We start from the raw sequence: 27959 nt of genomic DNA on the forward strand, positions 1-27959 counted from the left end.
AGTAAATCAATTATATTCTTAGCACAGGTCCTCGTGTCATTTACTATGACTTCTTTCAGTTTAGAGATCAACTTTCCTTTTGCGCCTACGACTTTCTACTAAGTATTCAATGTTCGGATAACCCTTCGTGATCTTCTGATGACTTTATTTCCTAAGAACAAGGAAACAATATCAGTGTATAGGATATTGAAAACCTTTAGTAGAGTACTTATCACGAATAATACTATGATTACCTATTTAGATCCATAGTATTTGCCAAGCACATCATACAAACAGCTTACCGTCACAACCGAGGCTACCCTAGACCTGACTATATATGAGCAGTTGGACAAGAAGCGAAGCATGTTTGTGACAAGCTATCATTAACACAAGATGGCATAAGAACGGCATAATTCATATGGTGGAAAAACAGTCCTTATAAGGGTAGGTACGTCGCTATTGCCTGTACCTCCTCTGTCCGTTATCCTCGCTTGTATGCCGCGTGGCTGTTTACATCTCCTAGCCACAATCGCGATATAGAAGCATAAGGAGTAACTAGTTGGAAATTAGGTAGACTACTGGGTAGTAGAAAAAATGGCCTCCTAAGTCTTAGGGTATAAAAATAAGTAGTCTAAGAACTATAGCCTAAGGGGTATAAGATGACCTACTATTTTCGTCTCTTATGCTTCCAGCGGTCAATTTTTCTGATACCCTGAGGGCAGAAACTGAAAATGTTAAAGAATGATTGCTTATGACTCTTTAACTTTCGCTAAGTTATGAGTTTTGAAAATAGATAAGTTTTCTGGCCACTGAGGTTAAAGATGCAAAATTGCAATATCCAAAAAAGGGTTGGTGACTCATTGTGACTGACTATCTGTCACTCTGGCCAATGCTCGTTTGTCATGGTTGGCTTTGCCACACGGAAAGCGACAGGGCTCCACCGATTCAACGCCTCGAGAATTTGTTGCCAAACGCTCCTCATATATGATCGGATTCCTTCCTCTTCCTCCTTTGAGAGTCCTACTTTCTCATTATTCTACCCCGCACGGTTGGGTCTGCAGCAGGACTGTTTACATCGGCTCTTGTTTGACCAAGCGTCTCATTGCTTTGCCAAAACCTTGCCGGACGATCGTTCATCATAATCTTTATTTCTAGTTTAAAGTCGCTATATTTTACACAGCGCAATCATTTTATCATCAACAGGGCTTCATACAACTGCCTCATCTTGCGCCATCATGGCTGAACAGGAATCTAACCGTGCCTCTAACCAGGCACAGTCTGAACCCCAAAATCGACCTCAGAATGAGGGTCAAGGGCCAGCTTCAGGATCCCGAGGAGGCTCACGTGGAGGACGCCGTAGGGGAAGGGGAGGACGTAGTCGTGGTCAGCGACAAAATGGTTCAGCACCTGGAGGTCGTGGAAACAGCTCCCAGACAGAATCTGCCACAGCACCTGCCACCTTCCCTACAGAGCCAGCAGCTTCTGGCGCACCTGAAAGCTCAGGAAACCCCAGGAACAGACGGAACAGAAGGGGCAACCGAGGCGCTGCTCGAGGCTCAGTAGAGCAGGGCAGAGGCGTTTTTACAATGGGGCCCCGACGACAATTTGGTGGCCGATTAACGACCAACGAGCAATCGTCAGACGCAGCTGACCAAGATGCATCCTTGCGAGCTAATGCCCCAGAATTTGTTCCTGGACAACCAGCGCCTCAAGGAGGGTAAGAAATCCATTTGATCCAAGACGAAGATTGGGCCGAGACTAAATATAACAGAAATGGAAATCAACCATTAGGTGCAGGCGATTCTCAGTCTGCAGCACAGCCTCGTTCTAGAGGAAACCGCACAAGGAATCGGAAGCAAGACAGACCTCGTCAGGAGGTCCCCAAGTCTACTGCCTCCGAGCTTTGGCAACGAATTCAAGAAGATATCGCCAATTGGAACTACGAATGTCGAATCTGTACCGAGGAGGTCACCCGAAAAACCGAAGTTTGGTCTTGTACCACCTGCTGGACCGTTGTCCATCTTGAATGTGCCCACCAATGGTGGGATACTTCTATGAAGGTCAACGAAGAGAGCGGCGACAAGTCATGGCGTTGTCCTGGATGCAATTCAACCTTGACCGACGAGCCAGGTAATAGTTCATGCTGGTGCGGCAAAGAAACGCAACTCAGCCGGAATAGTCTCCTACCCCCTCACTCTTGTGGGCAGACCTGTTCCAAATCCAGATCGACATGCTCTCACCCATGCACTCTCCAGTGTCACCCTGGGCCATGCCCACCTTGTACCGTTCTTAGCCCACCGGAGCCGTGCTATTGTGGAAAGAACTCTCAGCGAAAAAACTGCAGAGACACCGATTACTACAACGGATGGAGCTGTCGAGAGCTATGTGGTGATCTGCTTCCGTGCTCACAGCATGAATGCACTCAGATATGCCACCCAGGCGTGTGTGGTACTTGCGAAGTAACAGTGGAGACGAAATGCTACTGTGGACGAGTTGAGAAGGAGATGCAATGCTCCAAGCAGGATGACGTGTGTGATTCATATGATGATGCCAACTGTTCTTGGTTCGAGGGATCCTTCAGCTGCGAGAATAGTTGTGGAAGAACGTATGATTGCAATGTCCATCGTTGCCAGCTGCCTTGTCACCCACAAGACGAGCTGCCGGCTCATTGTCCTTTCTCTCCGGACGTTGTAACCCAATGTCCCTGCGGAAAGACGCCGCTCAAGGAGCTTGTGGATGACTCTCGTCAGTCCTGCAGTGACCCCATTCCTCATTGTGAGAGAAAGTGCGAGAAGAAGTTAGACTGTGGTCATCTCTGTCAGTTACTTTGTCATACTGGGGATTGTGGCTCTTGTACGGACGTCATGGAAGTCGATTGTCGCTGTGGTCGAGTTACATCTGAGACGATGTGTCACGGCGCAGAAGTTCAACACCCTTTGTGCTTCAAGATCTGCCAGGCAAACAGAAACTGTGGAAGACATCGCTGTGGCGAGCATTGTTGCCCGGGCGAGAAGAAGGCTGTACAGCGGATTGCCCAGCAGAAGAAGCAACGTATTGGCCCCGACTCGCTCCCAGTCGAAGCCGAACACATCTGTTTGAACACTTGTGGCCGACCACTCAAGTGCGGCTCTCATAATTGTGAACAGCTTTGCCATCGTGGAGCTTGTGCAAGCTGCCCCGAGGCCATCTGGGAGGAGATCAGTTGCAACTGTGGCAAAACAGTTCTTCACCCACCGCAACCTTGTGGTACTCGTCAACCGTCTTGCACTAGTCAGTGTCAACGCCAACCAGGTTGCGGCCATCCTCCTGTTGTCCATCAATGCCATCCTGACGATGTGAGCTGCCCCCCATGTACATACCTAACGACGCGTGTGTGTATTTGCGGGAAGACCACATTCCACAACAAGCCGTGTCACCTCCAGCAAGTACACTGCAGTCAGGTGTGTGGGCAGAAGTTGTCTTGCGGCCTTCATACATGCAAGAAACTATGCCACCGCCCTGGAGAGTGTGGAGATGCGCTGGCCGGCTGCGAACAGCTCTGCGGAAAGCCAAAGCCTCTCTGCGGTCACCCATGCCAGAGTGTCTGTCATGGTCAGAATGGTAAGTCACTATGCAATGTGATTCAAACAGACCGACTAACACTTGTTCAGCTTGCAACGAATCCACAGCCTGTCAGGTGAAAATGACAGTCAAATGTCCTTGCGGCAACCATAAAAAGGAGTTTAAATGCCTGACTAGCACCAGCAACCCAACTCCGAATCGTCCGGAAGTCCGATGCGACGAGGAATGCGAACGCCTCGATCGCAACCGCCGCCTTGCTGCGGCTCTTAATATCGACCCGGCTACGCATACCAACGACCACGTCCCATTCTCAGACGACACTCTCAAGCTGTACAAGCAGTTTCCCAAATGGGGCGACGAGCAAGAGAGCCAGTACCGTGTCTTTGCAGCTAACAAGGATGAGGTTCGTCTGAGGTACGAGCCTATGAAGAACGTCTCACGCCAGTTCCTTCATCTTCTTGCCGAGGACTTTGGTTTCGAAAGCAAGAGTGAGGACCACGATATTCATCGATCCGTACTCGTTTGGAAAACGGACAAGTTCGTCTCGGCGCCGCCAAAGACACTCTCCCAATGTGTCAAGATTCGAGCCACACAAGCTGCTGAAGCAGCGGCAGTGGCAGCAATTCGACCACCCAGCCCGCCAGTGTTGGAGACAGAGCCATTCAACGCACTGGTCCTTATTGAGCCCCGGTTCGGGTTGACAAACGATGATGTCAATACTGCTCTTGCGGCGGACCTCTCATCACTACAGGGATTCTCATTCAAGGTTGACTTTCTCAATGAAGAAATCCTTATTAAGGCTACAGTTTCATACTCGGCGTTCCTCACGCCTGCTCCTTTAGAGAAGAGCCTTGAAATACTCAAGCCCCGCATCGAGCAAACGATTCGCCGCGAGAAACTCGCCGAGAACGTGCTGCTCTGCCATTCAGATGTCAACGGCGCCATTACCCGTCGCGAGGTGCCACGCCGAGCTGGTGCTGGAGGATGGAGTGCCGTGGCCGGACGCGCGGCGTCTAAGTCAGGATTACCATCCGCGACAGAAGAAGCTAAGCCTGGTCGCAGACTGCTTCTTGGACTCAAGAAGAAGAAGCCACAGGCGGAGGCGGGAAAGGTGTGGGCTGCCCTCGATGGGGATGTTGAATGCTAGAAGGGAGTGACCTGACCGACCCCCTGACTGCGACTTGAGGATGTTAAGTCTCATAACAACATAGCTAGTATACTGTGCAGTACAGATATCTCACTTGAATCGACAAAGAAACATAATGACTCCAAAACTAAGCATTACAAACATGAATTAACCAGTCTAAGTAAGGGTCGTTCCCGTCATTCGAAAACGTGGGTGTTTAGACCCTCCAATGCCTTGCATATTCTAGCTCGAACCGTCCAATGACAGATTAAATAAGGCGTTGAACGTGGTGGAAATGAGGCCATCTCAATTAAACTTGCATGTAAGACATAGATGTAACATCAACTATAATTTTTTTTCTTCGCATCACGCGAGCGTACTTTTGCAGGTTGATGGATGTATCACATGAGACAGCATCTCCACCAACACCACACTCACAAACGGGTAGACGAAAGCTAATTTTGGTCCATCAATGAATGTCTCACAATTTTCAAGTTTTCCTTCCATTTTGGGTGAGGGGCTGTGCTCAAGAAATATAATGATCGCCAAACGACGAGCGTGTACGTATTATATTTACTTTTGAAGAAGAAAGTATGTAGATGCAAAAAGGTGTGTGTTAATACAGAAAAAGTAGGTATCGTTCAATCATAAGTGCTATGCTGGATGCTGTCCGTATGCTTTCCTCCATTTCTTTCTGTTCACTTAGGCTGGCCATGCGTATCTGGAATGAAATATCAGGGAACGGTGTTACCGAGTCTCTACGAACGTGCCTTTTCTTTCTCTTGGTCACCTGTCACTTCGGCAATGAAGTCTGACATGGCTTCAAAGTAGCCTTCTTCGAGGACACTTGAGTTATGGTCGCCAGCAGGGAGGGGCTTCCACCGCTTGGTGGGCGCTGCAGAAATCTCGTACAACTGTTTCATGTGTTTTGGTCTGTAAATCATTAGCTTCTTGTTTCCGTGCCGCAATGCGCTGATCATAGGCAGAAAAAGAGGGCGTATGGTAGATCATCAGGGAATATTTGCTTTCTTATCAAGACCAACAAGGGTACGAGACCACAAGGATACTTCAAATTTTGTGGGTGACAAATTTAATCATCATATGATCGAGGGTAGGAATAGAGTGAATGTATGGTGTGGGAAAGGTAATAACTTACGGGACAATCTCATCCTGCAAGCCACTGATGAAAAGCGTAGGCACCTTTGTGATGTTGGGCAGAACCGACTCACTGGGCCAGACTTGGTGGCATAGCAGGGTAAGGTATTTCGCGGGGGGCACGACGGAAGGGATGAGCTTCCGGATAGAGAGAAAGGTATTCTCGAGGATCAGGCCAGCGATATCACCCGCTTCCTGGTTCTTGGAAACAAGCTTGATGGCAACGGCGCCACCCAGACTCTGCCCGTAAACCATGAGCTTGTGATCGCGTGTCTCGGCCCGCTGCCGCAGGTAGTTAAGACCAGTCTGGGCGTCAATATTTAGACCCGACTCGTCAGGCTGGCCGGTCGAAGAACCGTAGCCTCTATACTCGAGCATGAAGACATTGCATCCAATGTAGTTTATAATCATGCGAGCGATGGGTAACCGATGGCCAATGTTGCCAGCATTACCATGGAACATCAGAATGGTGATGTTTGAGTTCTTGTGGCCGCGAGGGCCACGGATGTAGAAGGCTGAAAGCTTCTCGCCATCGTCGGTCGGTATGTAGAGTTCTTCGAAATTTGAGATGCCAAAGTCGGAGGGTTTGGGGACGTCCGAGCGAGAATTTGCAGGAATGTTACTCGGGTAAATGAGAGCCCTAATGCAGGTGGTTAGCGCGGGTCTCGGCAAGATGATGTTGCGGGTCACTCGAGCAGTAATGGAAAGGAGGCAGGGAGAGGAAGAGGAAGAGGAAGACAGCGACGGAGGAGACTAGAGTGGTATACGGACTTTTGCTTAAAGTATAGTAACGAGGTGAGGACAGCAGCGAGACCCTGTGAAGATGCGCATTGATGTCAGCGTCTGGACTGTGTGTGGTCTTGGCCTCTGCCTTTGCAGTGCATCGTGGAGCGGACAGAGCAGTTTGGGAGTACGTACCGTTGAAGCCAACGCGGGCAGACGCATGTAGCTGGCAATCGAGCTCAAGACCGAGACGGTCTGCTCGACGTAATTGTTGGAGGATTGCGAGGCGGGAGAGTTGGAGCTCGACATGGTTGCTTTTGCCGGTTTGCTCGGCATTACAGCAGCTGATATGTGATGGGTTTCGGTTGTTCGTTCGATCACAGATGCAGGTACAGGTAGGTTAGTGTTAGGCAGTCAAAAAAGTCTACCTCGAACCTACTGAACCTGAACTGGACTGAACTGGACTTTACGGGATAGGGGAGATGGGGCCCCGAAAGTGATTTACAGCGAGCGGAGAATGGAGACAGAAGGGCGGAGCAAGGGGTATGGTCTCTGCGGTGTATATTGTAGCGGTCGGCAGCGTTCCGAAAATACGGTGACTGATCCAGGTAGAGCAGAGCAGAGAAGAGTAAAGCCTCGAGCGGTCGATTTAGGGTTGCAGGCGAGGATATATATCGTTGGCGATATGATGTCGAGATGTACAGTCCGTGTTGTTGTTGGGAAGAGAAAAGAAAAAAAAAAGGCAGTAAAGGACCCGACAGCAATGAGGATCGATAACCGAATTAGGCCTTCACTGCGCTGTCCTATAACAGGCAGCTATTCCGGCTTCCAAATGTAGAAGAGTCCAGATTGAATTGAATCCGAATTGAAGATGCCCCTGGTGATTTCGTCCGGCAGCGATCCCACTTACGGACAGGAGGAGGACATGGGGGTTTCTTTGATGAGGTTATCGAGTGAAGGTTGACGAGATAAGAAGACGCAGATCTGTCTGCGCAAGTAGGTAGGATAGAACGGATGAATTATGATGGGAAAATGTCAATGTTGAAGCACGATGAAACGATGCGCAAGTATTCAAAAAAGGGATATCGATTCCAGTTTGACAGCAGGGATGTGCTGTGATGCGATATGCCTCTGAAGAGCGGGATCTGAGAATGGTAGGTAGGAGTAGAGTTAAAAGGTGTCATGCCACAAAAGGGAAAGAAGGAAAGACCGAAATAGAAAGTCAACTCAGAAAAGTCGGTAAATCATGATTGAACTATCAATTAATCAATCAATCCCTCAGGTCTTGATGATAATAGTAGCAATAGATGGTTAGCACCTCAACAATTACCGTTGAACTGTGTTGCTGCCAGTCATGATCCATGTTCACTACGGATACCTCAAAGATCAATCCTATATCGATAACCTCAGGACAGGACATGGGCGAACGGACGGATCACTATTGGTGGGGCACGGAGCGATCTCAGCTTGATGAGGTGGATAAAAGGTAAAATGAAGAGGATACTCTTCTCATATGTGCAATAGAGGTAACAGTTCGGGCTATTTTGGTGGAGTCTGTACCTGTAGAAGTAGCTCACTTTAGGTACTTGAGTCCCCGTTGGCTCATCCTACCAATGAAGCTGATACACGCGACGAAACACACGGATCAGCAAGACAGCGAACAGTTGGAGTATTATATGTGATAAAAAAAAAAAAGAGCGCATAAAGCCAATGAACCGGTTGATCAATCATGTCTTTTGCAATGCGGATATTACACCACATGACTGACTTGTGGCTATTTAACGGTGATGATGTAGGTGGAAATGAACAAACATCCTCAACGCAACGACTTATCCAAGTTGGGAAGTATCTACGAAGAAACGAAAGAGCCTAGAGCTTCTCCATAACACGGGCCAAGAATATCGTGATCGGTCCAATTGACAAAGGTCGTTGGACACAATTTGTTGATCCGGGAGCATCTCAAAATATTACAGCCCGGAGTCTGTCTATCTTGTGCATCATCAATTTCCTCGGGGTCAGGTCAATTGACACGAAAGTCCCTGATGGTTCATCAAAGAATGTAAAACTCTGGGGAACTTGACAGGCTATTGGCGAACTGTCAAAAAATGTGACGACTTTTTGGTTCCTGGCTAATGGATCAATCACATCTCTTGACCTGCATAAGACCAACTAGGAAGTCCGCCAGGTCCGGTTCTTCGGGAAACCTTCCTCACCTAGACCTGGAAATTATCAAATAACGACAGAAGGGTGTTGTCGATGAAACGATGTTGCAACAATCAACTCTCGTTTTTCTTCATCTTGCGTGGGGGAAGGGGGTTGTTAGTAAGCTGTTTTCTTTCCGTCTCATCCGTGTCTGACAAGAGGCCGTGAGAGCACAGAAAATGGACTGACTGTCTCTCGGCTTCACGATAGACCAAAGAATGCGGATAGGGAAGTTTATGGAAACCAAGGTGTTCTCGTCTCAGTTCTTTATGGTCTTCCCGCCGAAAGCTGACCTTCTCCATTCCTCAGCTTTCATATAATCGTACGTAGTACTCAAAATGCAGTATGTCCCTTCCCATGTGTGCCATTGCTGATCCAGGGCCATCTCATCCCCTGAGACACGCCTCGTCTTGGCAATCTGCGCCACCGCGCCATGGTTAAGCCTCTTTGTGGGAATAGTAAGCAACTAGATTCATCGAGGAATAGCTTGACGGGCTAGACAGACCACGAGACACTTTTCAGCCCACCTAGAGAGTCAGGTATAATTATGAGGCGGACAGGCGAGAGAAGTTCGAACTGAAGGGACAGACAGCAAGTAGTCGGTCAGTCTTGTCTGATGCACAAACGAAGACTCCGCTGTTAAGCGGATACAATGCCTGGCAGTTTATCTATGCATGTATATAGTTCAGTGGGGGTTAGCTACCGTAACTAGATGACGAGCAGCAGCATCATAACCTCGTGGGTTTAACGAGATGCTTTACAGGTACATACATAGGCGAATCGTATACCAACACACCTATCCATACTCCGTACATACCAGCTAGGAGGATAGTTTTATGCAAGGGGCCATGGCATGCTACTGAACTGAACTCTGTTTTTAGTATCATCACAATCACCATGGAATTTGTATTCTGGTTCGAGGCTGATGAAGCAGACACCAGACAAAGGTACTATTATTGGTTTGCTTTTATGCAGAAAGAGGGCATGGACCGGCGGCTACTCTACCACCATACTTGAGGAGGATTCATAAAGCCAAATACAGTCATAGCACGTCCTGGCTCCCTTTGAACAACGCACGATTTCCGTCAAGGGTGCATAGGCATTAAGGAACATGTCGTCTTTATTCCCTCGAACAGCCTGCAGAGAAGCTTACAAGAAGCTATTCTGAGTGGATTTCTGCTTGAAAGGACCCTTGTTAGCCAGTCCCTTTCCGTTCGGGGATCCATTTAGGCGCCTTTGAGGCCCCTTCTCTGCCTCATCATGCAATACAATTGTACATGGCATTTCTTGGGCAATGCTGCAGACAAATCAGGGCGTTTGACATGGCACGCCAAGAAAGCATGTTAGCAAAAACCACCCTACCACAAGCTCAGGTACAGCGGCGCTATCGAACAACAAGATATGCAATACCATGGCGTATTGCTGATCATTGAATTATTGAACAAGCGTCAAGCCTCTCGTTCTCTCCCCCTCCAAAGGAAATCATTAAGCGCGCCCACAAGCTCTGAACGAGGGGGGAGGACGAGACGCTGTTCCCTTCCGAAACTCGTGTTTATGTACTCCTGACACCCTCGCGAGGGGAGTTCTCTGACAAGTGATTGACAAGCGCGGAGAGTCGCCAATCAAGGTGAATGTGCCCGACTGGGCGGCATTGGGCTTCGCATTGATAAAGTGTCCCTGGTATCTTGACCAATAGAGAAGGTAGTTCAGAGCAGGTTTGGAAGAGGAATGCCGGGCTGGACTAGCGTTCTGATAATAGCATGGGGGATGGGTCCAGGGCGAGCGGCTTCAGAGTTTCTAAGGGTGCATCATAATCATAATCATAATCAACATCGTCGTCATTAGCACATATCAGGGTTTTGTTAATTATGAACCAGACCAGTGTGCTAATGTCATCTTGTTGACAGGCGTCGCTGTAGCAGCGGCCTCACACACACACACACACACATTCAGACACGGACAATGATAGGCTGAGACAAGCCTCAGCTGTCCAACCAAAAGATGCTCGAAGCTTTTTGGCTAGCCCGGGATAAAGTTGGCTCTATTTTCGAGTATTTGTTTCTTGTTGTTTGATCATGGTTGTTTGGGTGTTGATAGTAACGAACCACCAAATATTACTGGACAGTTTGCAGTGAATGGCGTGAGATGGTCTGAACTCTTCTCTCATCTTAATCTAGATTCTCCCTATCGTGATGCATCATCGTCACCACTAACAAAGGTCTCCTGTTTACTGTCGGTCGCTATTCCTGTTCCTATCACTTGCAGTCGTTGCTGCAGGTAGGGCGTTTGTTACAGCGGGTTGGTGCTGTAGTGTCTTCTGTAGCATCCACTTGATCAAGTCAACCGCCCTCTTTTTTCTCGTTTATTTTTTTTTTCTTTCACAACATCCACTTTTTGGACCAACAAGCGTTCTGTCGCAATTCTCTTTTTCTCTCTTCATCAGCGTCGCGCATAGTTACAGTTGATTGTCCTTGTTCTTCAAATAAACTTTCTCTCATCCATCCCTCCATCTCAGTCTTGGAGCCATACTAATTTAAAATTCATCTTTTCATCGATCACACGCCACACCTTCCCGTCCACTACTACCCGCGCCTCCATCAAAACATCACCTACAAGCTGGAGAGTCCGTCGCAGGATTGTTAACTAAAACCGTGCTCTTAGGAACGAACGGACTCAGACTCTCAGACTCCGTCTCAACAGACCCCGGTCTCGTCTCCAGGACCCCTCCACCTGACCTGACTCTGCTATCGTCTGGCCAGGCCTGGCTCTATCTTTGTCCCGCCCGCCCCTCCATCAAATTTCGTGCTGTCGTCAACTCAGTCAACTTTGTTTCCGCCTTTTCCCCCCAGCCTTCACTCGGCCAACGAGACGCATTCCTGTCTCTCTATCTGCGTGGAAATTTTGACTATTTTGCTTGGAGTGCCTCATTTTCATCTCTGAATCACTTGTCAAGCTTATGCTGCCCAAGTCGTGCCCAAACAACAACCCAACGCAACCTTGGACAAGCTAGTCTTTTGCGCCTGTCATATCAGCAACCTTGCCCAGACCACACATAGCTCTGAGAACCAGCACTGCCCCCGGTTTTATTTTTGCTTCAAGTGCCTCAAAATCGTCCTTTGGCCGAATCATTTCGTCCCAAGGCCCTTGCACCCCTCCACTCCCAGCCTTTACTGGAAGCCCAGCAGCCAGCAGTTCTGCAGTCTCTTCAAGACGTTGAATCTGAGCTGCTCCCCCGTTAAATACCGAGGGCCTCTCTGAACCACACCGTTGTGCAGGTTTACTTTTCTTCTCCTCCGTTCAACCCGCCTAACTGATATAACCGTCCGCTTCGACACTCAAGTGTCATTTTAACCCAGCAGCCATGGTTTCCTTTTCCTGTGAGGTACGTTTGTGAATTTTGAATTGCTTTTTGTCTTCTCCAATGTTGGCATGCCATGGTCTGGCGTGCCCTGGTCTCGCAAGCCTCGATTATCCATTCCCTCGGCTCGCATAGTTTATGCTGGCTGGCTGGCTGGTCTGTTCTGGTTTCCAAATCCTCCCGCCGCTCAAGCCATCCTCATATCTTATCCCCTCCGTTTCCATATCTCAAACACGATTGCTTTGCATTACATTGCAATGTAATGCCCACCCTTCAACCCAAACACGAGCCCACCTCAATGCCCACCCCCCAAAACAACACCATACACGCCTGACATCACTCCTACCACACCATTCTTGTCACGAACTGCCTCCTTCAAGGGACACCCCTTCTTCCCCATGCCGATCTCCTGGCCCACCATAAACCGTCCTGCCATGCTCTCGCCTCCCCTGGCATCCCTCAAATATCCCAGTACACCACCCCGCCGCATCGAACGAGTCTCCATTGTCTTGCATCCCACTTATACCCTTCATGCCGTAGTCAACTTCAACAGCTTCCATCTTGTTATACTAACCCAACTTTCCTTCATATAGAACTGCGGCGACGTTCTCACCAAGAAGAAACTCGACCCTCACCGCAATCGTTGTCGCGGCGCTACCTTCACCTGCATTGATTGTATGGTGTATTTCCCTGGCGTTCAGTACCGATCTCATACCGTATGTACTCCCAGGACTGGCTCGAGGGCCATAGCTTCTTCCCTCGACTCATAGCCCCTGACTCTGTGTAATCATCTGACATCATATAGAGTTGCATGACCGAAGACCAAAAGTACCAGGGCGCCCTTTATAAAGACAAGAAGAACAAGAAACAGAAACATTCTCATAACCACGACAACCAGCAACACTACACCCAAGATCAAGCAATGGCAGCCGTTCAAGCCCCCATCAACCACACCGCAACCATGAACCACTATGCCTATGTCGAGGATGCTCCTGAGGATCAGTTCGGCTGGGCCGAGTACGAAGAGAGTAGCGATGATGAGTCTCCCAATGGCCCTCCGCCCGAGGCTCCCACTCCACCTTCCGCTGCCCCCGAACCCCATGTGGACGTCTTTGAGTTCCTCGTTGGAACTGGCCAGACCCCCAACGCCTCCAACATGAACTTGGGAGAACAGGACCTGCCTGATGGTGAGCCAGGAAACTCTCTGGTACGATACGAGCCCAAGGACAAGCAAGACGAATACAGCTTCATGGACGGCGATGAGCCTATTGTCGAATATGGAAGCGGGCCCGTGCCCACCGCCGAATTTGTTACGCCAGCCCCGAAATCTGAGAGACGCAAGAGCCGCAGCAGCACTGAGAAGAAGGACAAGAAGCGCAAGCACCTCCATGTTGATATCCCCAACGACCAGGTCATGACTGATGCCCCTCCGGTTTTACACTCTGGATTGACTGGGGGCATCAACCGTATGATGCGACCTGTGTACCCTCCATCCCCTGACTACTCCGGTGGTGACATGCCCGACGCCTCTCCTACCAGTCCCCTCAAGAAGTCAAAGCACTCCAAACATTCCAAGCACTCCAAGAATGCCTCTGCCAGTCACAGCATCTTTGGTATGATTGCTGGCAGCAAGTCCAAATCCAAGACTAAGACCAAGTCGTCATCATCAAAGTCAAAAAAAAGCTCTTCCTCTTCCAAGAAGGAGAAGAAGGAGAAGAAGCCTCAGCAGCTCATTGAATATCGCCCCCAGAGCAAGGACGGCAACGAACCCAACGAAGGCCAAGTGGTACTTTACAAGCCTCGTGCTGATGTCTTCCTCAGCTTCGTCGACAAGGGCCCTGAAAGCGAGAAGGGTGTCAGCTTGAACCGTGTCCTCAAGCGCTTCCACCGAGAGCGCGAGGCCAACGGCAGCGAGCTGGGCAAGGGCAAGGAAGAGAAGGAGCTTTGGAGATCACTCCGACTCCGACAGAATGACCAAGGCGAGATCGTTCTGTTCTCTGTCGAGTAAGGTCAACCGAGCCTAAGCAAAACTAAACAAAGTAAAAAGGAAAAACAAAACAAAACAAAACCAACCAACCAACCAACCAACAACAGCTGGACATTATGCCTCAGAATGGGACAGACACCGGACATGGGATTAAGGAGTTATGAGTTCGTTGATGCATTGAAGCAACGTTTTTTACGATACCTTTATGGGACAAGCTTTCATTCTGTGTACAAGTTTTTACGGGACAGATGGGATTGAAAGGGTTCAGCTAGCTCGGCAGGTGTGTACCTGGCGGTTGCGAGTGATGGGCCACTGGGTTCGATCGGTAATTGTGTATAAGTATGTATACAAGGGAGTGATTGGGTGGGCGATCCTTTGCTTGATGCAAGGATGGGCCCTTTTTTCTTGGTGTCGAGATTTTTTATTCTTTCTAAGACTATGTTTTGGGAAACCAACTGGTGGATAATGGGCGGTTTGGTGCATGAGGAATTGGATCGGATTGGAAAGGATACCACGGGAGGTTTGGAGCATTTTTATATAGCAGCATCGTCGCTGCTCTGATGATACCCAATGGCGCTGAGCCTAGGTATCTCATTTTCTTATTTGAAGCATCTGGTACTTGGATGTAGTTGAGCATATTAATATCTGTTCATCTGAACTGTGCTGTATATTTTTACAGATGGAATACAAGTCAAAGTAAATTACATCACTCGCAATGGTAGAATATGTTGAGCCATGGCTTCCCGACGACACAATGGACACTCGGGCTTCTCTCTCACCCAATCCCCTATGCACTCCCAGCAAAAGACGTGGCCGCATTGTGTTGCTGAGGGATCTTTCATCTCTTCTAAACAGAGTGTACACTTTCTCTGTTGCCCACCCTTGATGTAGCCCATAGTCTTATCATCAACTAACTGGAGGCGCGGCACGATTGCTGCTGGTGTGTGCGTGGCAGCAAAAATGTCAACCTTGGTTTTGGAGCCTGTTGCGCCTGTGGACAGTAACAAGTTATTGTCTTGGTTGTAAGCACCATCATGATTAAGGGAGATGTCGTCAGACGATCCGAAACCGGCGCGTTCGCGAGCCGCTGATTCGCTGATGGTAGAACGAATATGCGAATAACCCTGAACGACAAGCTGAACCACTAGCAGAACACCAAGTAGCTCGTACCCTGCGCGGTCGGGCGTATCGGGGACGGTGCGCGTAAAGACATAACGCAAAGAAAGGAGTCGCTTAGACAATTGGTAATATGTGCCGCTAAAGTAGAAAAGGGCCAGAACAACTGCTTGGAAGGGAGCGCCTGACGTAAAGGAGCTCAAATGCTGATCCAGGTATGACCATATGCGCGCCTCACGCCCCGTAGCTGACTGGCCATCCCTTTTGCGCAGGGTTTCCAGTCGCCGCTGCAGAAGCTTGCGAACTCGGGCGCGCAGTCCGGGTAGTATGCGGGCAGCGATGTAGGGCAGGAGAATGCTGGCGGCCACGTAACCGGCGCGACGGTCAATGGCGGGCAGTTTTCCGTCGCGCGCATCAATTTGCACAAGATCGCAGTACTCCTCGCCGAGCGTGCGGTTGCCGGGGAGCGTGGTGAGGGCAAAATAGGCGAGGGTTGCGAGAGTCTGGATCTCGGGGGCGCGGGCGTGTGTTAGACGAGCACCACGGAGGCGACGGTGCAGGTCGCTGAGGATCTGGGCGAGGTGGCCGGTGAAGTATGCATCCTTTTGGTGAGAGCGGATGATGTCGGGGGCGGTGGCGAAAGGGTATGGTGATGTTGTTGTGGTTGTCGAGGAGGAGGACATGATGTTTGATTTATTGATCGGCAGAGAGAGCGCGAGGGGATGCGCAATGCCCAGATTGCTGTGGATGGGATGATCGAATGTGGTGTGATATTTTGTGTTGATCGGTAGATTCAGGCAAGTTTAATAAAAAATTAACAAAGATGTAAGATAGATATTTTGGTGATGATGGGAAAGTCGGTTGTTGGCGTTGAAGATTGGACCTCGGTCGGCATCAGTTCAGCCCCAGGTTCAAGCTCAACCTTGACGCGCTAGTCCAAGGCCTTCGGTAAAGCTCCCCGCGTTCTCCGTCTCCATCATTCTCCATGTGAATCTGTCTGATTTCCTTTTTAGGACAAATGTAAACATAGATTCTGAATCTCAAAACTGCACTGATTATCGGACATGAAGAGGTAATTTGGATTAGTCAATAGACGTCACTTTGCATGGTTGTTCTCTTAAAAACCTGAGTTGGGAGAGAACTCGCTCATGCAGGTTGAAAAACTCGATCCTGCATAGTGACATGACATATGGGGGGAAGAAAATGAGGCCAGCATTGAGTACGCCAATCATGTCACTGTACATATATTGTGATCTGGATTGGCTCCTCTATAGGATCATGCAGGTATTTCCGTCGACACTGCATAACGTGCGGATTATATCCTGACCTACCTGTTATGACAGTTGATCTGACTTAACAATAACACAATCTGCCCCCACACTACGGAAACAGTAGGAGGCTTCTATCCATGAGTATCGAAACCCCTTCATAACCGCATAAACAAATCTATCTCTACATATTTCCGTATCTCTGACTACTGAGGGCCCAAAGGCGGCTGGTTGAAATCAAATGGTGCCATGATCCCTTGTTCAGAGCCTTGAAGCTGCATACTCAAAAACTCATCCGTCACAAGAGTACCCAGCTCCTCGCCCCATTGAGCCATGAGTTCTGCCGTGACATTATGACTTAGTTCCAGTCCATTCATGAGATCGGGTCCAATGAGGGGATCCTCGGGAGGCATCACGACCTGTGCGTTACGTGCCCGTACAACGTAGTCTTTGATCTCGCCCATGCATGGCCAGGTATGCTGGACTTCCTCCATTGCGTCGATCACAGTGGAGAGGGATCGCGCAATATCCGAGTCTTCCCATGATGCGCCCTGGAAGAATCTCTTCATCATAATGGTACCTGCTGCGGTGGAAAGGGTCTGTACAAAGTCGAGTGGTAGTGAGCGGTAGCGATAATGTCGTGAGTATGTCCTCATTAGACGGAGGATAGCCTGCAGTGACTCGTAGCAGATCTCTACGTCTTCACTCTCGGCAATACCTTGCTTTTCGTATAGATGAGAAGGTGGTCGGTGCAGGATGATCATAATTGTGTGGAACAACATGCTGTGGTTTGTTAGCAATAGGGGTAGATTTTCCGAGTACAACAAGACTTACTGCATACGGAGCACAGATGGTTGGACTATACCTACAGTCCATTGGTTCCAGTGAAGTGTTCCTGGTAGGCTTGAGAGCCATTTTGTGAGGGACACGTGTATCTGTCGCGATCTGGTAGCAGCGACTGTCGCATCCACGTTACCTCGACGGTTCTCAAAGAGATCCGTGATCATCAGATGGGCGATCTTGCATAACTCTGCCTGGTAGATGAAGGAACCAACGAGAGCCACTCCATCTTCAAATTCTGTTGCAGAAGCCCCTTTACAGATATACGTGTCGAGCAAGCCCTCCCAGTCTGGAGGATACTGTAATCTTATTGTGTTACGCACATCTGACTCGCTGGGGTGCAGAGCTGGCGGCCTTCCAAAGTAGAGGCTCAGTTGCTTATCGGCGATGAAGATGGCCCAGTAGACTCGCCTCAGGATTTCCGTGTCGCGGTTTGAAGTTCCCTCGCTTGAGGCATCCCAGTTGTTGGGGTCGAGGTGAAGACCCATCTCGTGCGCAAGACGAAAGGCCATACCAGCGAAAAGCCAACCCTTTGAAGTGTGACCTACGCCAATCTCTCGATATCCCAATAGAGCTAGTGCTTGAAGGGTGGTGAGCTCTGGGCTATCGAGGGCTGCGTAGATGAGTTGCTGTGCCTGGTGAGCGAAGATGTCGGAGACTGAGCGGAAGTCGTCGAGCTGCATGGCACCCAGAGAACAAATGGCAAATAGCAGTGCATCTGAGTAGTATCTTCCTGAACCCACGTCGTAGTCTCTCAGGAAGTATTCTCGGTAGATGAGCATGTGGAACTGATATTGGTACTGGAAATAGGCGGCCATGCACGTCTGCGACGTCTCATCGTGCGGTGCGTATACAAAGTTTGCATCGCTCGGGCTGCTGTTGGTGATTGTCTCCGGTATGCCTCCCATTGTAGAGTTGGATTCAATAGGAGAGCTCATGTCATCTGGTGATAGCGAGACATCTTGGGAGAGGTGGATGTGAAAAGCGCTGGTGCCCCCGAAGAATTGTGTGGCGTGGCTTGACCGAGGTCTCCTCAACTGTCCAGAACGTACCTGCGCAGCCACTACCTTTGGATCGGTGTTGGATTTTGCATGATCTGTTGTTGACTTTTGTGACATGTCTAGTGAAGCTGGTGGTGAGAGGGCGATCTCGGATAGCATTTCGTCCCTCTCTGCACTATCAGCAACGGCAAGCTTACGGATGAGTAGCTCAAGAGACGCCACTTGGCCCTCCAGAGCTTGAACGTAGCCTTTTGATATAGGTCTGTATGGGATGATTAGTGGGAGGTTCTGGCAAGGCGTATGTAGAGTCATACCGCTGCTTCTCCCCACTGCCGTTGAGGATACATTCTGTGCCAGCCTTGACGCAGCGTGAACATGGGCGTTTCCGATCACATTTTATCTAATAGATAGTCAGAGGGACATATGAAGGTCAAAGATGTAGATGTGTACCTTGCGGCGGCGACATCGCTCACAGCTATATTGATGGTTTGAATTAGCAGATGAAAGTGGATGAGGGGAATACAACACTAACGATATCTTGATGGACTCGCCCATTGGGGTTTCCTCCATGATGAGAGATATGGAGAGTCTTTGTTATATGATTTCAAGCTTGTGTATTCTTCTCTAGTGTCGAGAAGCAATCACTCCATTGGGAAGTAAACAGTGGTTTGGTTGGTGATGGAAATGGTTCGTTACGATGCCAAGAATAGTAAGCCCCTGTGTTGGCGACCTTTCCAGTGCTGTGCTTGTCACTTGACCGTCCATGCCAGACCTCACAAAACAACGACTTATGACATGGGCGTATTCATTTATGTATCTCATATGTTGGAAAATAAGTCATCCATCAAACGGAAAGAAAACTATAAAATCTGGGCAATCCCAAAACATGGTTAACAAATTGTTGATTCCAACTAACGTTCCGTGTCAAGTTGTTTAGGGTAGGCTCAGTTGCTGCAAGGGCTTCGCTTCGCATGCCATGATATATGATTACCATTGGGTGGTCTTTGAGGCACAGTTTAAGGTGTTGCTCATCACATGTCTACAACCACTGGTATACTCGGCCATTACCTACCTACCGATTTAATTTCCGGTGTTCCGTCTTACTGCAGCACGTATAGATAGGAGCCTGCTCAACAACAACAACATCATCACGTCACGATACATGTCGCTTATTCAATGTTGTTTCGATAAGTCACAGCAGCCAAAATGAGATGCAAAAAGCAAGTTCCTCAGTCATTGATGGTAACAGCACGGACGATCAAGAGAAACATAGCATTGAATCTGTGCTCAAGTGTCGATCCACAATAGATTGAACAAACTAGGCATGTCCGAAGAGAGACACCAGTACGTCTGATGACAGCTTCCTTTAATGTTGCCTTGGGGTGGGCGGGAAAGCTGCGGCCATGAGCGATTAGGAATTTTTGAGTGACAACATCGACAGAGCTGAAAGTGCAGTGAGTCTTGGCGTTTAAGGTAGGGGTTATAGATTGAAGATTGGGGGTTTGAAATGGGGGTTTTGAGGGATATGAATCTTTGGCCCATGTCTTTGATTTGTTAGTCAGTCCTATCCTATATTATGTAATGCTACATCAAGTCAGATAGATAGAGAGAGTGTTGTATCAACATCATTCCTCATAGATGAGTTTTATTTTAGGAAATGGCCGAAAGATTAGACTCTGTTTTATAAGACCATCTTCAAAAGACTAAGCCTAACCAAGAGAGTAGTATTCTGCCCTACGCCGCAATCTGCAACATAGCCCGGCGACTGTGACTCTCCTTTCGCATGACCTGAGAATGAATCCTTGTTCGTGACTTAAAGGGTCCAGCCAGGCCTTTTTGATGAACTGGACTTGAGGTTGGTGGGTTCCTACAGTAGCGTTGAGTTTTGACCAATCATCTTTGTCGTGCTGCTTATCTCCCCTGTTCCTGCACCTGTGGCTCAGTGGCTGCATCGCTAATGCTAGCGGTAACGGTTACCCGAATGCTCGAGCATCTACAGTTGCAATCGCTAAATCAACCTCTTCTTCTCTCTATTCAAGTCTTTGTATCATTGAAACTCACCATTGCTTACTCTCAGGGCGGCTTGAGCTAATTAACAAAGTATTATAACGATACATTCACCCTTTTCTTGGCTGCAGTTCCCACTCTACTACTTATCAGCTCGCCCTAACCGCCCGCGAACTCCCTTGTGCCTGTAGCTCTTCATGCACGGGTGTGGCGGCCGACTAGGAATCTTGGAACCTAAAAACCAAATCCGTTTAAACGAGTGGAATAAAAAAATACGAACAAGGGTATTTTGATGTGAGAACTAACAGCTGGTTCCTTCAACCATGACCAACAAGGCATGACACGATAACCCCCGGGCAGGGCAGAAAGTCTTGGTATCTCTACTGCATTGAATCGCAGATGTAAATATGGGTAATCCATTAAGTATTGTCAGCTTTCAGCTATTAAACCCACAGATCCCCTGCTCTGTTTTTCTTTGCTCGGGTTCCGTTCGTTCCATGCTCAAGAGTTTTAATTCTTGGCTACCCCATCGTTTTAACCTGACACGTCCAGCGTTTAACCACGGTTGATATTTCTGTGAATATTTATATATTATATCCGACTCTCAGAGACGCTCATCCGTCTCTCTCAAGACCCGTTCCTCAGAGATATAATGACGGCCGCTCCAAAAAGACAGGATCCCAACTCTGAAGAAGACTCTGTTCATATTCCCAACGAAACGGCAGCGCCGACGAAAAAGCCCAGCCGGAAAAAATGGTTCATAATTGGTGGCATCGTGGTTCTTATTGTCTTGGTGTTGAGTTTAACGTTGGGACTGTACTACGGACTTAAGAAGAAGGTGAGCTCTTTTTTAATTTGTATCACAAGTAATCTGCCTACCTATTATTCTTGGTCGAGTCTTTCATCTGGAACACGACTAAAGTGTATTTTCTCAAAGGAGCACGGCGTCGTTAATGATAGTGCTGCCAAATATAACGCCGATCGCCCACAACCTAGCGATGTTCCAGACAAAAGCTCGAATGACAGTGACGATCATGATAATGATGATGATGATGATGATGATGACGATAATAACAATAACAAGGGCAAAGGCGAGAGCGCCAGCTCCAGCGAAGAAACGAAAAAGAAAGAAGGACCCTTTGTTGACTTGGGTTACTCTCAATACGAGGGCAATGTCCTCTCCAGCGATATCTACGAGTATCTAGGCATACGCTATGCTAAAGCCCCTTCTGATGACCTGCGATGGAGAGCGCCAGTCGAGCCAGACTCTACAACTGAAGTCTTGAAAGCTCAAAAGGTATACACCCTCACAATCCTTATACGAACAACCTGCTTATGCTTTTCTTCTCACAGTATGCCCCTTTCTGTCCGGGAGTCAACGACCGTCTTGGATCAACTATCGACGAAGACTGTCTCTTCGTCAATGTCTGGGCCCCAGCAAACGCAACATCGGACTCAAAACTCCCCGTCATGGTCTTTTTCCAATCCGGCGGCTACATCAGAAATGCATCCCCCTATATTAACGGCAGCGGACTCATCACTGCTTCCAACAACAGCATCATCTATGTCAACTTCAATTACCGCGTTGGTCTATTCGGTTTCTTGGCTGGCAAGGAGATCAAAGAAGATGGTGATTTGAACGCCGGCCTGCTGGACCAGAGGTTTCTTCTGAAATGGGTCCAGGAGCATATCGAAGAATTCGGTGGCGACCCCGAGCATGTCATTATTCATGGCCAATCCGCTGGAGCTGGATCGGTGGCGCTTCAACTCGTCGCATACGGTGGTAAAGATGAGGGCCTCTTTGCGGGTGCCATTGCTGAGTCGGTTTTCATGCCTGGTCTCCCAGAACCCGACGATATACAGTACCAATTCGATCGAGTCGTCAACGCAACAGAGTGCTCCGAAGAGGATGACACGTTAGCGTGCCTCCGGGGGATGGATTCATCAGTTCTGCAAGCTCAAAACATCAAGGCTCCTTTCGACGGACGAGACTATCGCTCCTACTTCTACTGGGCTCCCACTACTGATGGCGATATGTTCCCAGACTTTCCCTCTGAGCTCTACAAGAAGGGTGACTTTGCCAAGGTGCCACTGCTGACTGGATCTTGTACCAACGGTAAGTTTTCAATACGCAATCCCTTTTCTCCATCACAAAATACTAACTCAATATCCAGAGGGGTCCAACTATGCCGTCAACGCAGGCAGCTCAGCCCAATTCATCCGCTACATGCAAAACGAATACCCCTATCTCACAACCGAAGATACCGAAACCATCCTGGAGCTTTACCCCAAGGAATCCGCACTCCCAAAGCACGACATCTGGTTCCCTTCAGCCTCCCGCGCTTATGCTGAAGTCACCTTTGTCTGCCCTACCAACAACATGCTTGACGCCTACGCTCAACATGCCGACCCCAAGACTCTATGGTCTTATCGCTATAACGTCCAGATCACAGAGTTCATCGAGGATGGCCTTGGCGTTCCTCATGTTGCAAACGCACCCGCAGTCTTTGGCCCCGACTACACTGCTGCCAAGGCCGGACCTAGCTATCGCACTTACAACGCGCCCATGATACCTGTCGTGCAGAGTTACTGGATCAGCTTTGTCCGCAACCTCGACCCCAACAAGGATCGTTACGAAGGAACCCCCCAGTGGGAGACCTGGGGAGACGATCAGCATCGCCTGGTTTTCGAACTGAACAACAACACCATGGAGAGTGTTGACCAGGGTCAGAAGGATCGTTGCCAGGCTTGGCTCGACATGAGCGATTCCACCAAGCAATAATGATGATGTTTACGACTCACAAGCGTTCGCACGGTAATCTGATTGATATCCGTAGTAGATAGACAGCAAACATAATACAAGCATGCTTGAATTTATTCTATATTGTTTTCTCGCCATGAAAACCCAGACGCCAACTTCGATTCTACATCTCACTCGCAGCACCACCCATGTTTAAAGCTACCCAATGGAAAGCACAATTCCATTGAATTGGACGCCAAGTAGCAAGCATACGTTGCGGCCCTCCACCAGTCCAAAACGTTGTTCTGGTGCCATCCACCGTTTGCATAGAGAAGCCTCGCCTATCTCTGGACGACTAGTATCATTACTATGCTATATTCCCTCTATCGACTATTGCCGTCGATTATGGGCTCTCCTCATCGAAATTTGTACTGTCCGCTTTAGCTCTAACACCCAGCGCTTCACTCGCAGCGTCTTGTTTCTTAGTCGTTGTGACAGCATCACAGTAATTTGGCTAGGCGCCAAGGTAGATTTGTCTGAATCAGAAACAATGTCGCAACCCAATGTTGCCAGATTGATTTCATGAATATTGGACGGAGCCCATAGTTGCATCCCTTCTACCTTCGTCGCTCTATTTGACTGAAGACCAGGCGTCTTGTACCTCAAGGGTCTCAGGCTGGGTCTGTTGACGAAGTTCTGTTGCTGTCGGTCGGGTGGATCTGGACTACTCTCTCGATTTGATCGAGGCACTAATTCAGCTACTATTATTTCTTCTGCTGGGGATGGATAAGAAATGTCGAATTGGTCAGATATCTGTGGTGAACGCCCTCGTGCGGTACCCTCGTCAATATTAGAAAGTCGTTTGTCGGAATTGATCTGAACCAACTGTTCCTCAAGTGCTTCCCCAAAACTTGACCCGTCCGACGAGGCTTCTCGCCGAGGAACATTTCCCAACTCTAGGAATGACTTGTGTTGTCGAAGACCCTCATTGTGTACATGAGTATCACGGGGGCTCATCAACTTACTGCTCACGCGGTTTCGAGATACCTTGAGCCTGAGTCTGGGCTTGACAGGACTACTGGAGCTTCTTCCCGGCACTTTGGGAGAATCCGCGATCCATTTGCTGTGAAGCCCAGTTGACTGAGACGACTTCACGCGAACTTTAAATCGCGATTGGTTCATTTGAGGCTGACTCTGTATCCACTGATGAGACGGGGTCCTCAAGTCCTTGCCGCCGAACACAGGCTCTAAGGACGTCTTGCCGGTACCACTTCCTGGCCGAACAGCAATAGAGGTATCGATAGGGCTGCCGGCGAACGAAATCCTCGTGTGGTCTTTGGTATATTCATATGAGGCTGCACATGGATTTTGGCTGTTACATTGCTTCTCATGAGGCAATGGTGGTAAGGGCTTCATCAGTTGTGTTATATTGTTCGATAGTCTCAGCTGATGTGTAGGTGAGATGGGGTTGGGCGACAGAATCGTTGCATGCGCGTTTGATTCCTGCACATTCTTCTCGTCTGTAACCTGTTTGTTTGTGTGACCTTCGTCTCCAATAGTTGTGTTAGCGTTGAGACAATGGTGTTCCTGACAAGAAGGCAGCTTTATAACTGCATCATTCTCATTCGTCTGTGGCCTCCGTTCATGGAGGCATGGACCAGTCGCCTTGGAGGGAAGACAAGAAACACCCCGAACAATTGGGCTATCCTTAATGGCTGCATCACCTTCTGGTTTATCCCATACCCAGTCATCGTCACTCGAGTCACTAGATTGAACAGCTGACACACGTTCCGCTGGAGTCGAAGTTACAATATCACGAGAACCCATCTGATTTTGCTAAAAGTACCTGGGTTCCAGTTGATTTATTACTGGCTGCGTTTGTACCGGCGGCGTAAACGATAGGTAGCTTCTTTTCGTTGGTATTGAGATATTCTGATTATTCGTGCCATAGTTGAGTTCGCCAATGAGTCGCCGGTGAATGCTGGATATAGACAGGGCTGACTTGATCCCATTGCTTTTACGCCCGGGAGTGTCGATTTCCCCGCTTGCATCCTGCACAGCATTCCCGGGTGAAATGTTCTTGAAGTTTCCGCCAGGAGAACAAACTGGCGACTCATTTGACAGTTTGTCCGGGAATTCCTCATCGCGTTCTTCGGTGTAGTCGTAGTAAACGGAGTAGGGAGAACGGATGGGTTGGGTAGAGCCATCCGGTGATCTGCACTGGTACATTTCTACGACAGAAGTCGGGCTAGCCGAGCGAATACTCTGGTCTCCTGCCACGAACTGGCTATATGGAGATTTGGGATACACCTGTATCAGGCCCTCTGAAGAGTCTAATACCGATTCGTAATAATGTGCTGATGATGTGCGTATAGGTAGCGAAGACGTCGAACGACTGCACTCTGGTCTCAGAGACAAAGGGGGGTATTGGCGATACCTGAGACAGCCTCTCGTCATGTATGACCCAGAAGTTGTGCGCTGCAAAAGAGAAGTTAGACCTCGTTGAAAGAGAGAAAGGAAAAACTAAGAGACTGACGTGCGCGGACCTGTCAATCTCAACCATTTCTCTGTAACCAACGAGGCCGTTATCTGCCACTGCTGGCGAAGAAGGCCGAATCCCAGGCCGCTTCAGACGCGCTGGATATGGAAACGGTGAGCGAGGACGTTGAAGCCCACTATTGCTTTGTTGACTGCTGAATATCCCTGAAGATTTGTAGGAAGGCACTCGCCTTGAACTACAAGTTGTTAGGGAGTGCGAACGCTGATCCTCCGAAGTTGGAGAGTAGGACCTGGAACAAGGGGTTCGAGAACCGCCGTATAGAGACAGAATTTCGGACGTAGGGTCTCGATATGAGGGTAGCAGTTTGCGATCGTCCCTTGTTGCACCGTACTTGGGGCCATCTTGTCGAGACCTAGACTGTCGTTTCTTGTCCCCGTGGCTGTCTCTTGAGCGAGGTTGGTGATGACGTGTGCCCAAAGACGGCAGGTTGATGGAATAAATACCCAGGTCGCCCGTCTCTGTAGTTGTTTTGAGCATACTCTCGAGAGGCCCAGGAGGGCGGAGAAGGACAGAAGTCTCGTTCAAGCTCTGGAAGGGCAACCGCGGCTGAGATGGAGATCGTTGCCTTGGAGGGTTGGAAGTGCTTTCATGAGTGCGATGGGTGCTCTGAAGCGAAGATTGGTTAACTGATCTGTGTCCGGGGCTTTTCAAAGCCATAACCACTGATTAACAACTTGATTGATACTGGAGATGGGAATAGTGAGATAGCACAATGAATGTCTGGATTGGATCGAGGGACCAAGAAGACCAAGAAAGCTGGTGTAGGCTACTGCAACCCGTAATGATAGAAATCACAAGCTGCTGGTGGAAGCATTATCAACTGGCTGTGTTGGTGGACGAGGAACCGTGAGCTGAGATCATTTTGTAAAACAGGGAAGGAAAGCATAAAGAATCCATGGCAAGAGGAGGGAGGAGATACACGGTCTGGTCTTTCCTTGGGATTCATCTTGAACCCAAGAAGCCTTCCTGTTTGGTGTTTGATGTCTGTGAATTGCTCTTACTTTTTTTCCTTGTACATATGACTCAGTGATTCAGTGACGAGGAAGGATCTCAAGTGGCAAGGCTAACTCAGTCCTTCTACTCGAACTTCTAGACTTCTCAATAAGTTCTACTAATAACCGCATTAAAAACTACCTGGGTACTAAAAATAATGCAGCTGCCTTATTGAGTAGTTTACCGACCGTTGGTTAGATTTGCTATTTGATCTTCCATGTCTCAGACACGGGTTTAATGTCCTTTTTACAAAACCCTTGCTCGGTCTACTACAGAATGAAGAGATATTGCGTTCATGTTGGTAAATAACACCTACCATATTTTAATGTGTTTTAATCTGGTTGAGACGGAACAAGACATTGCACGTGAAGATAGTTGCTTTAGCGTCGGACGAAGCCATCACCAATTCTTTTGAACGAGATAAAGACCCACCTTATCCAGGGGCCGAATTTCGTGACGGCGCAAAGATCGACAAGATTCTTACCATTCATGTAGATCAACAGAATTTCGAGGCTGGCCATATTGTGTGCAGTGCTGTACAAGATACCCTCTATACATTGATCAGAATGGTCAACATAAACTTTTGGCTGGGTATGAATTAAGAACACGCAAACTCATTGAAAAGCACTAATCAACGTGAGTGGCGTCATATTGCTTTGTAAATAGTATCATTGGGCGTTAAGATTTATGCCACCACATATTGACACGAATCGGTGCGTCTTCCTCGTGCATAGTTAGTTTACTTTTTGTGAACAAAGCCCGTTGCCACTTCACTGTGTCTGTGCGATAAACCAATACATCCCTTTCATTTCACCGCTGATAAGGGCTTATGTATGTGCATTGCGAGTCCTGTACTATGACTGAAGATATGCGACGAGTTTCTATTAATGTCATATAGTCATGCATGTTTTTACCTTGGAGATTAAACTATAAATTAAAGCATAAACGCGAGATAGGTCAATTACATTCTTCCGAGTCATCTCCGTCGTAACTGGCCTCGTGACATGAGCAAGGTCCAGGCTTCATTTCTGTCGTTGGCCTTGTAAACAATCGTCGTGGTTGTGTAGCGTGACTCATTACTACACTGCATGTCGGACATCCAGAACCCCAACTGTTTGTTAATCCCCTTGGCAAGGGCCCTTGACCGGAACTGCGAGGACGGGACCGGAACCCCGTACCGAAAACGGGCTGCCGCATAGAGTCTAAGCCAATACATCTGACTCGGCAACAGGGTTAAATTAGCACAACATGGGGCCAGTGGCTCTTCTCGAAGTCCTTCCCACCAAAAGCGTCAACTCGATGCCCAGATGTGGCTTACCCTGGGCCACCCTTTGAGGTTTTCC

The 27959-nt window shown here is 48.6% G+C and overlaps 7 protein-coding genes across 7 annotated transcripts; 3 read left to right on the forward strand and 4 right to left on the reverse strand.

Moving 5' to 3' along the window:
* Nucleotides 1-1214: 1214 nt before the first annotated feature.
* EDB82DRAFT_432074 (uncharacterized protein) lies at nucleotides 1215-4687 on the forward strand (the record flags this gene model as incomplete). The annotated part of the gene is made up of 4 exons (XM_065607710.1): nucleotides 1215-1696; nucleotides 1751-3419; nucleotides 3516-3579; nucleotides 3630-4687. 4 exons carry the CDS (start codon nucleotides 1215-1217, stop codon nucleotides 4685-4687), a joined length of 3273 nt encoding a protein of 1090 aa, XP_065463881.1.
* Nucleotides 4688-5424: 737 nt separating this feature from the next.
* On the reverse strand, nucleotides 5425-6853 carry EDB82DRAFT_526609 (Alpha/Beta hydrolase protein; the record flags this gene model as incomplete). Its single annotated transcript, XM_065609160.1, has 4 exons — nucleotides 5425-5599; nucleotides 5823-6461; nucleotides 6512-6636; nucleotides 6740-6853. The coding sequence occupies 4 exons, from the start codon at nucleotides 6851-6853 to the stop codon at nucleotides 5425-5427; spliced, it is 1053 nt and encodes a 350-aa protein (XP_065463882.1).
* A 5649-nt stretch (nucleotides 6854-12502) lies between these two features.
* On the forward strand, nucleotides 12503-14112 carry EDB82DRAFT_526610 (uncharacterized protein; the record flags this gene model as incomplete). Its single annotated transcript, XM_065609161.1, has 3 exons — nucleotides 12503-12640; nucleotides 12698-12820; nucleotides 12910-14112. 3 exons carry the CDS (start codon nucleotides 12503-12505, stop codon nucleotides 14110-14112), a joined length of 1464 nt encoding a protein of 487 aa, XP_065463883.1.
* A 595-nt stretch (nucleotides 14113-14707) lies between these two features.
* On the reverse strand, nucleotides 14708-16090 carry EDB82DRAFT_227134 (RING-1). The gene has a single exon (XM_025727047.2). The coding sequence runs from the start codon at nucleotides 15888-15890 to the stop codon at nucleotides 14793-14795; it is 1098 nt and encodes a 365-aa protein (XP_025581553.1). The 5' UTR covers nucleotides 15891-16090; the 3' UTR covers nucleotides 14708-14792.
* Nucleotides 16091-16392: 302 nt separating this feature from the next.
* Nucleotides 16393-19006, reverse strand: EDB82DRAFT_505094 (fungal-specific transcription factor domain-containing protein). The gene is made up of 5 exons (XM_025727048.2): nucleotides 18849-19006; nucleotides 18767-18791; nucleotides 18631-18716; nucleotides 17310-18578; nucleotides 16393-17258 (listed from the first exon to the last, which is right to left on the reverse strand). Exons 1-5 carry the CDS (start codon nucleotides 18884-18886, stop codon nucleotides 16682-16684), a joined length of 1995 nt encoding a protein of 664 aa, XP_025581554.1. The 5' UTR covers nucleotides 18887-19006; the 3' UTR covers nucleotides 16393-16681.
* A 1853-nt stretch (nucleotides 19007-20859) lies between these two features.
* Nucleotides 20860-23197, forward strand: EDB82DRAFT_227253 (Alpha/Beta hydrolase protein). Its single transcript, XM_065607257.1, has 4 exons — nucleotides 20860-21161; nucleotides 21261-21620; nucleotides 21677-22439; nucleotides 22498-23197. Exons 1-4 carry the CDS (start codon nucleotides 20976-20978, stop codon nucleotides 23103-23105), a joined length of 1917 nt encoding a protein of 638 aa, XP_065463884.1. The 5' UTR covers nucleotides 20860-20975; the 3' UTR covers nucleotides 23106-23197.
* A 9-nt stretch (nucleotides 23198-23206) lies between these two features.
* On the reverse strand, nucleotides 23207-26280 carry EDB82DRAFT_576855 (uncharacterized protein; the record flags this gene model as incomplete). Its single annotated transcript, XM_065609975.1, has 4 exons — nucleotides 23207-24019; nucleotides 24089-24828; nucleotides 24910-25541; nucleotides 25600-26280. 4 exons carry the CDS (start codon nucleotides 26278-26280, stop codon nucleotides 23454-23456), a joined length of 2619 nt encoding a protein of 872 aa, XP_065463885.1. The 3' UTR covers nucleotides 23207-23453.
* Between the last annotated feature and the right edge of the window lie 1679 nt (nucleotides 26281-27959).

This window comes from Fusarium venenatum, assembly GCF_020744135.1.
Source record: "Fusarium venenatum strain MPI-CAGE-CH-0201 chromosome Unknown EDB82scaffold_3, whole genome shotgun sequence".
Taxonomy (NCBI): Eukaryota; Fungi; Ascomycota; class Sordariomycetes; order Hypocreales; family Nectriaceae; genus Fusarium; species Fusarium venenatum.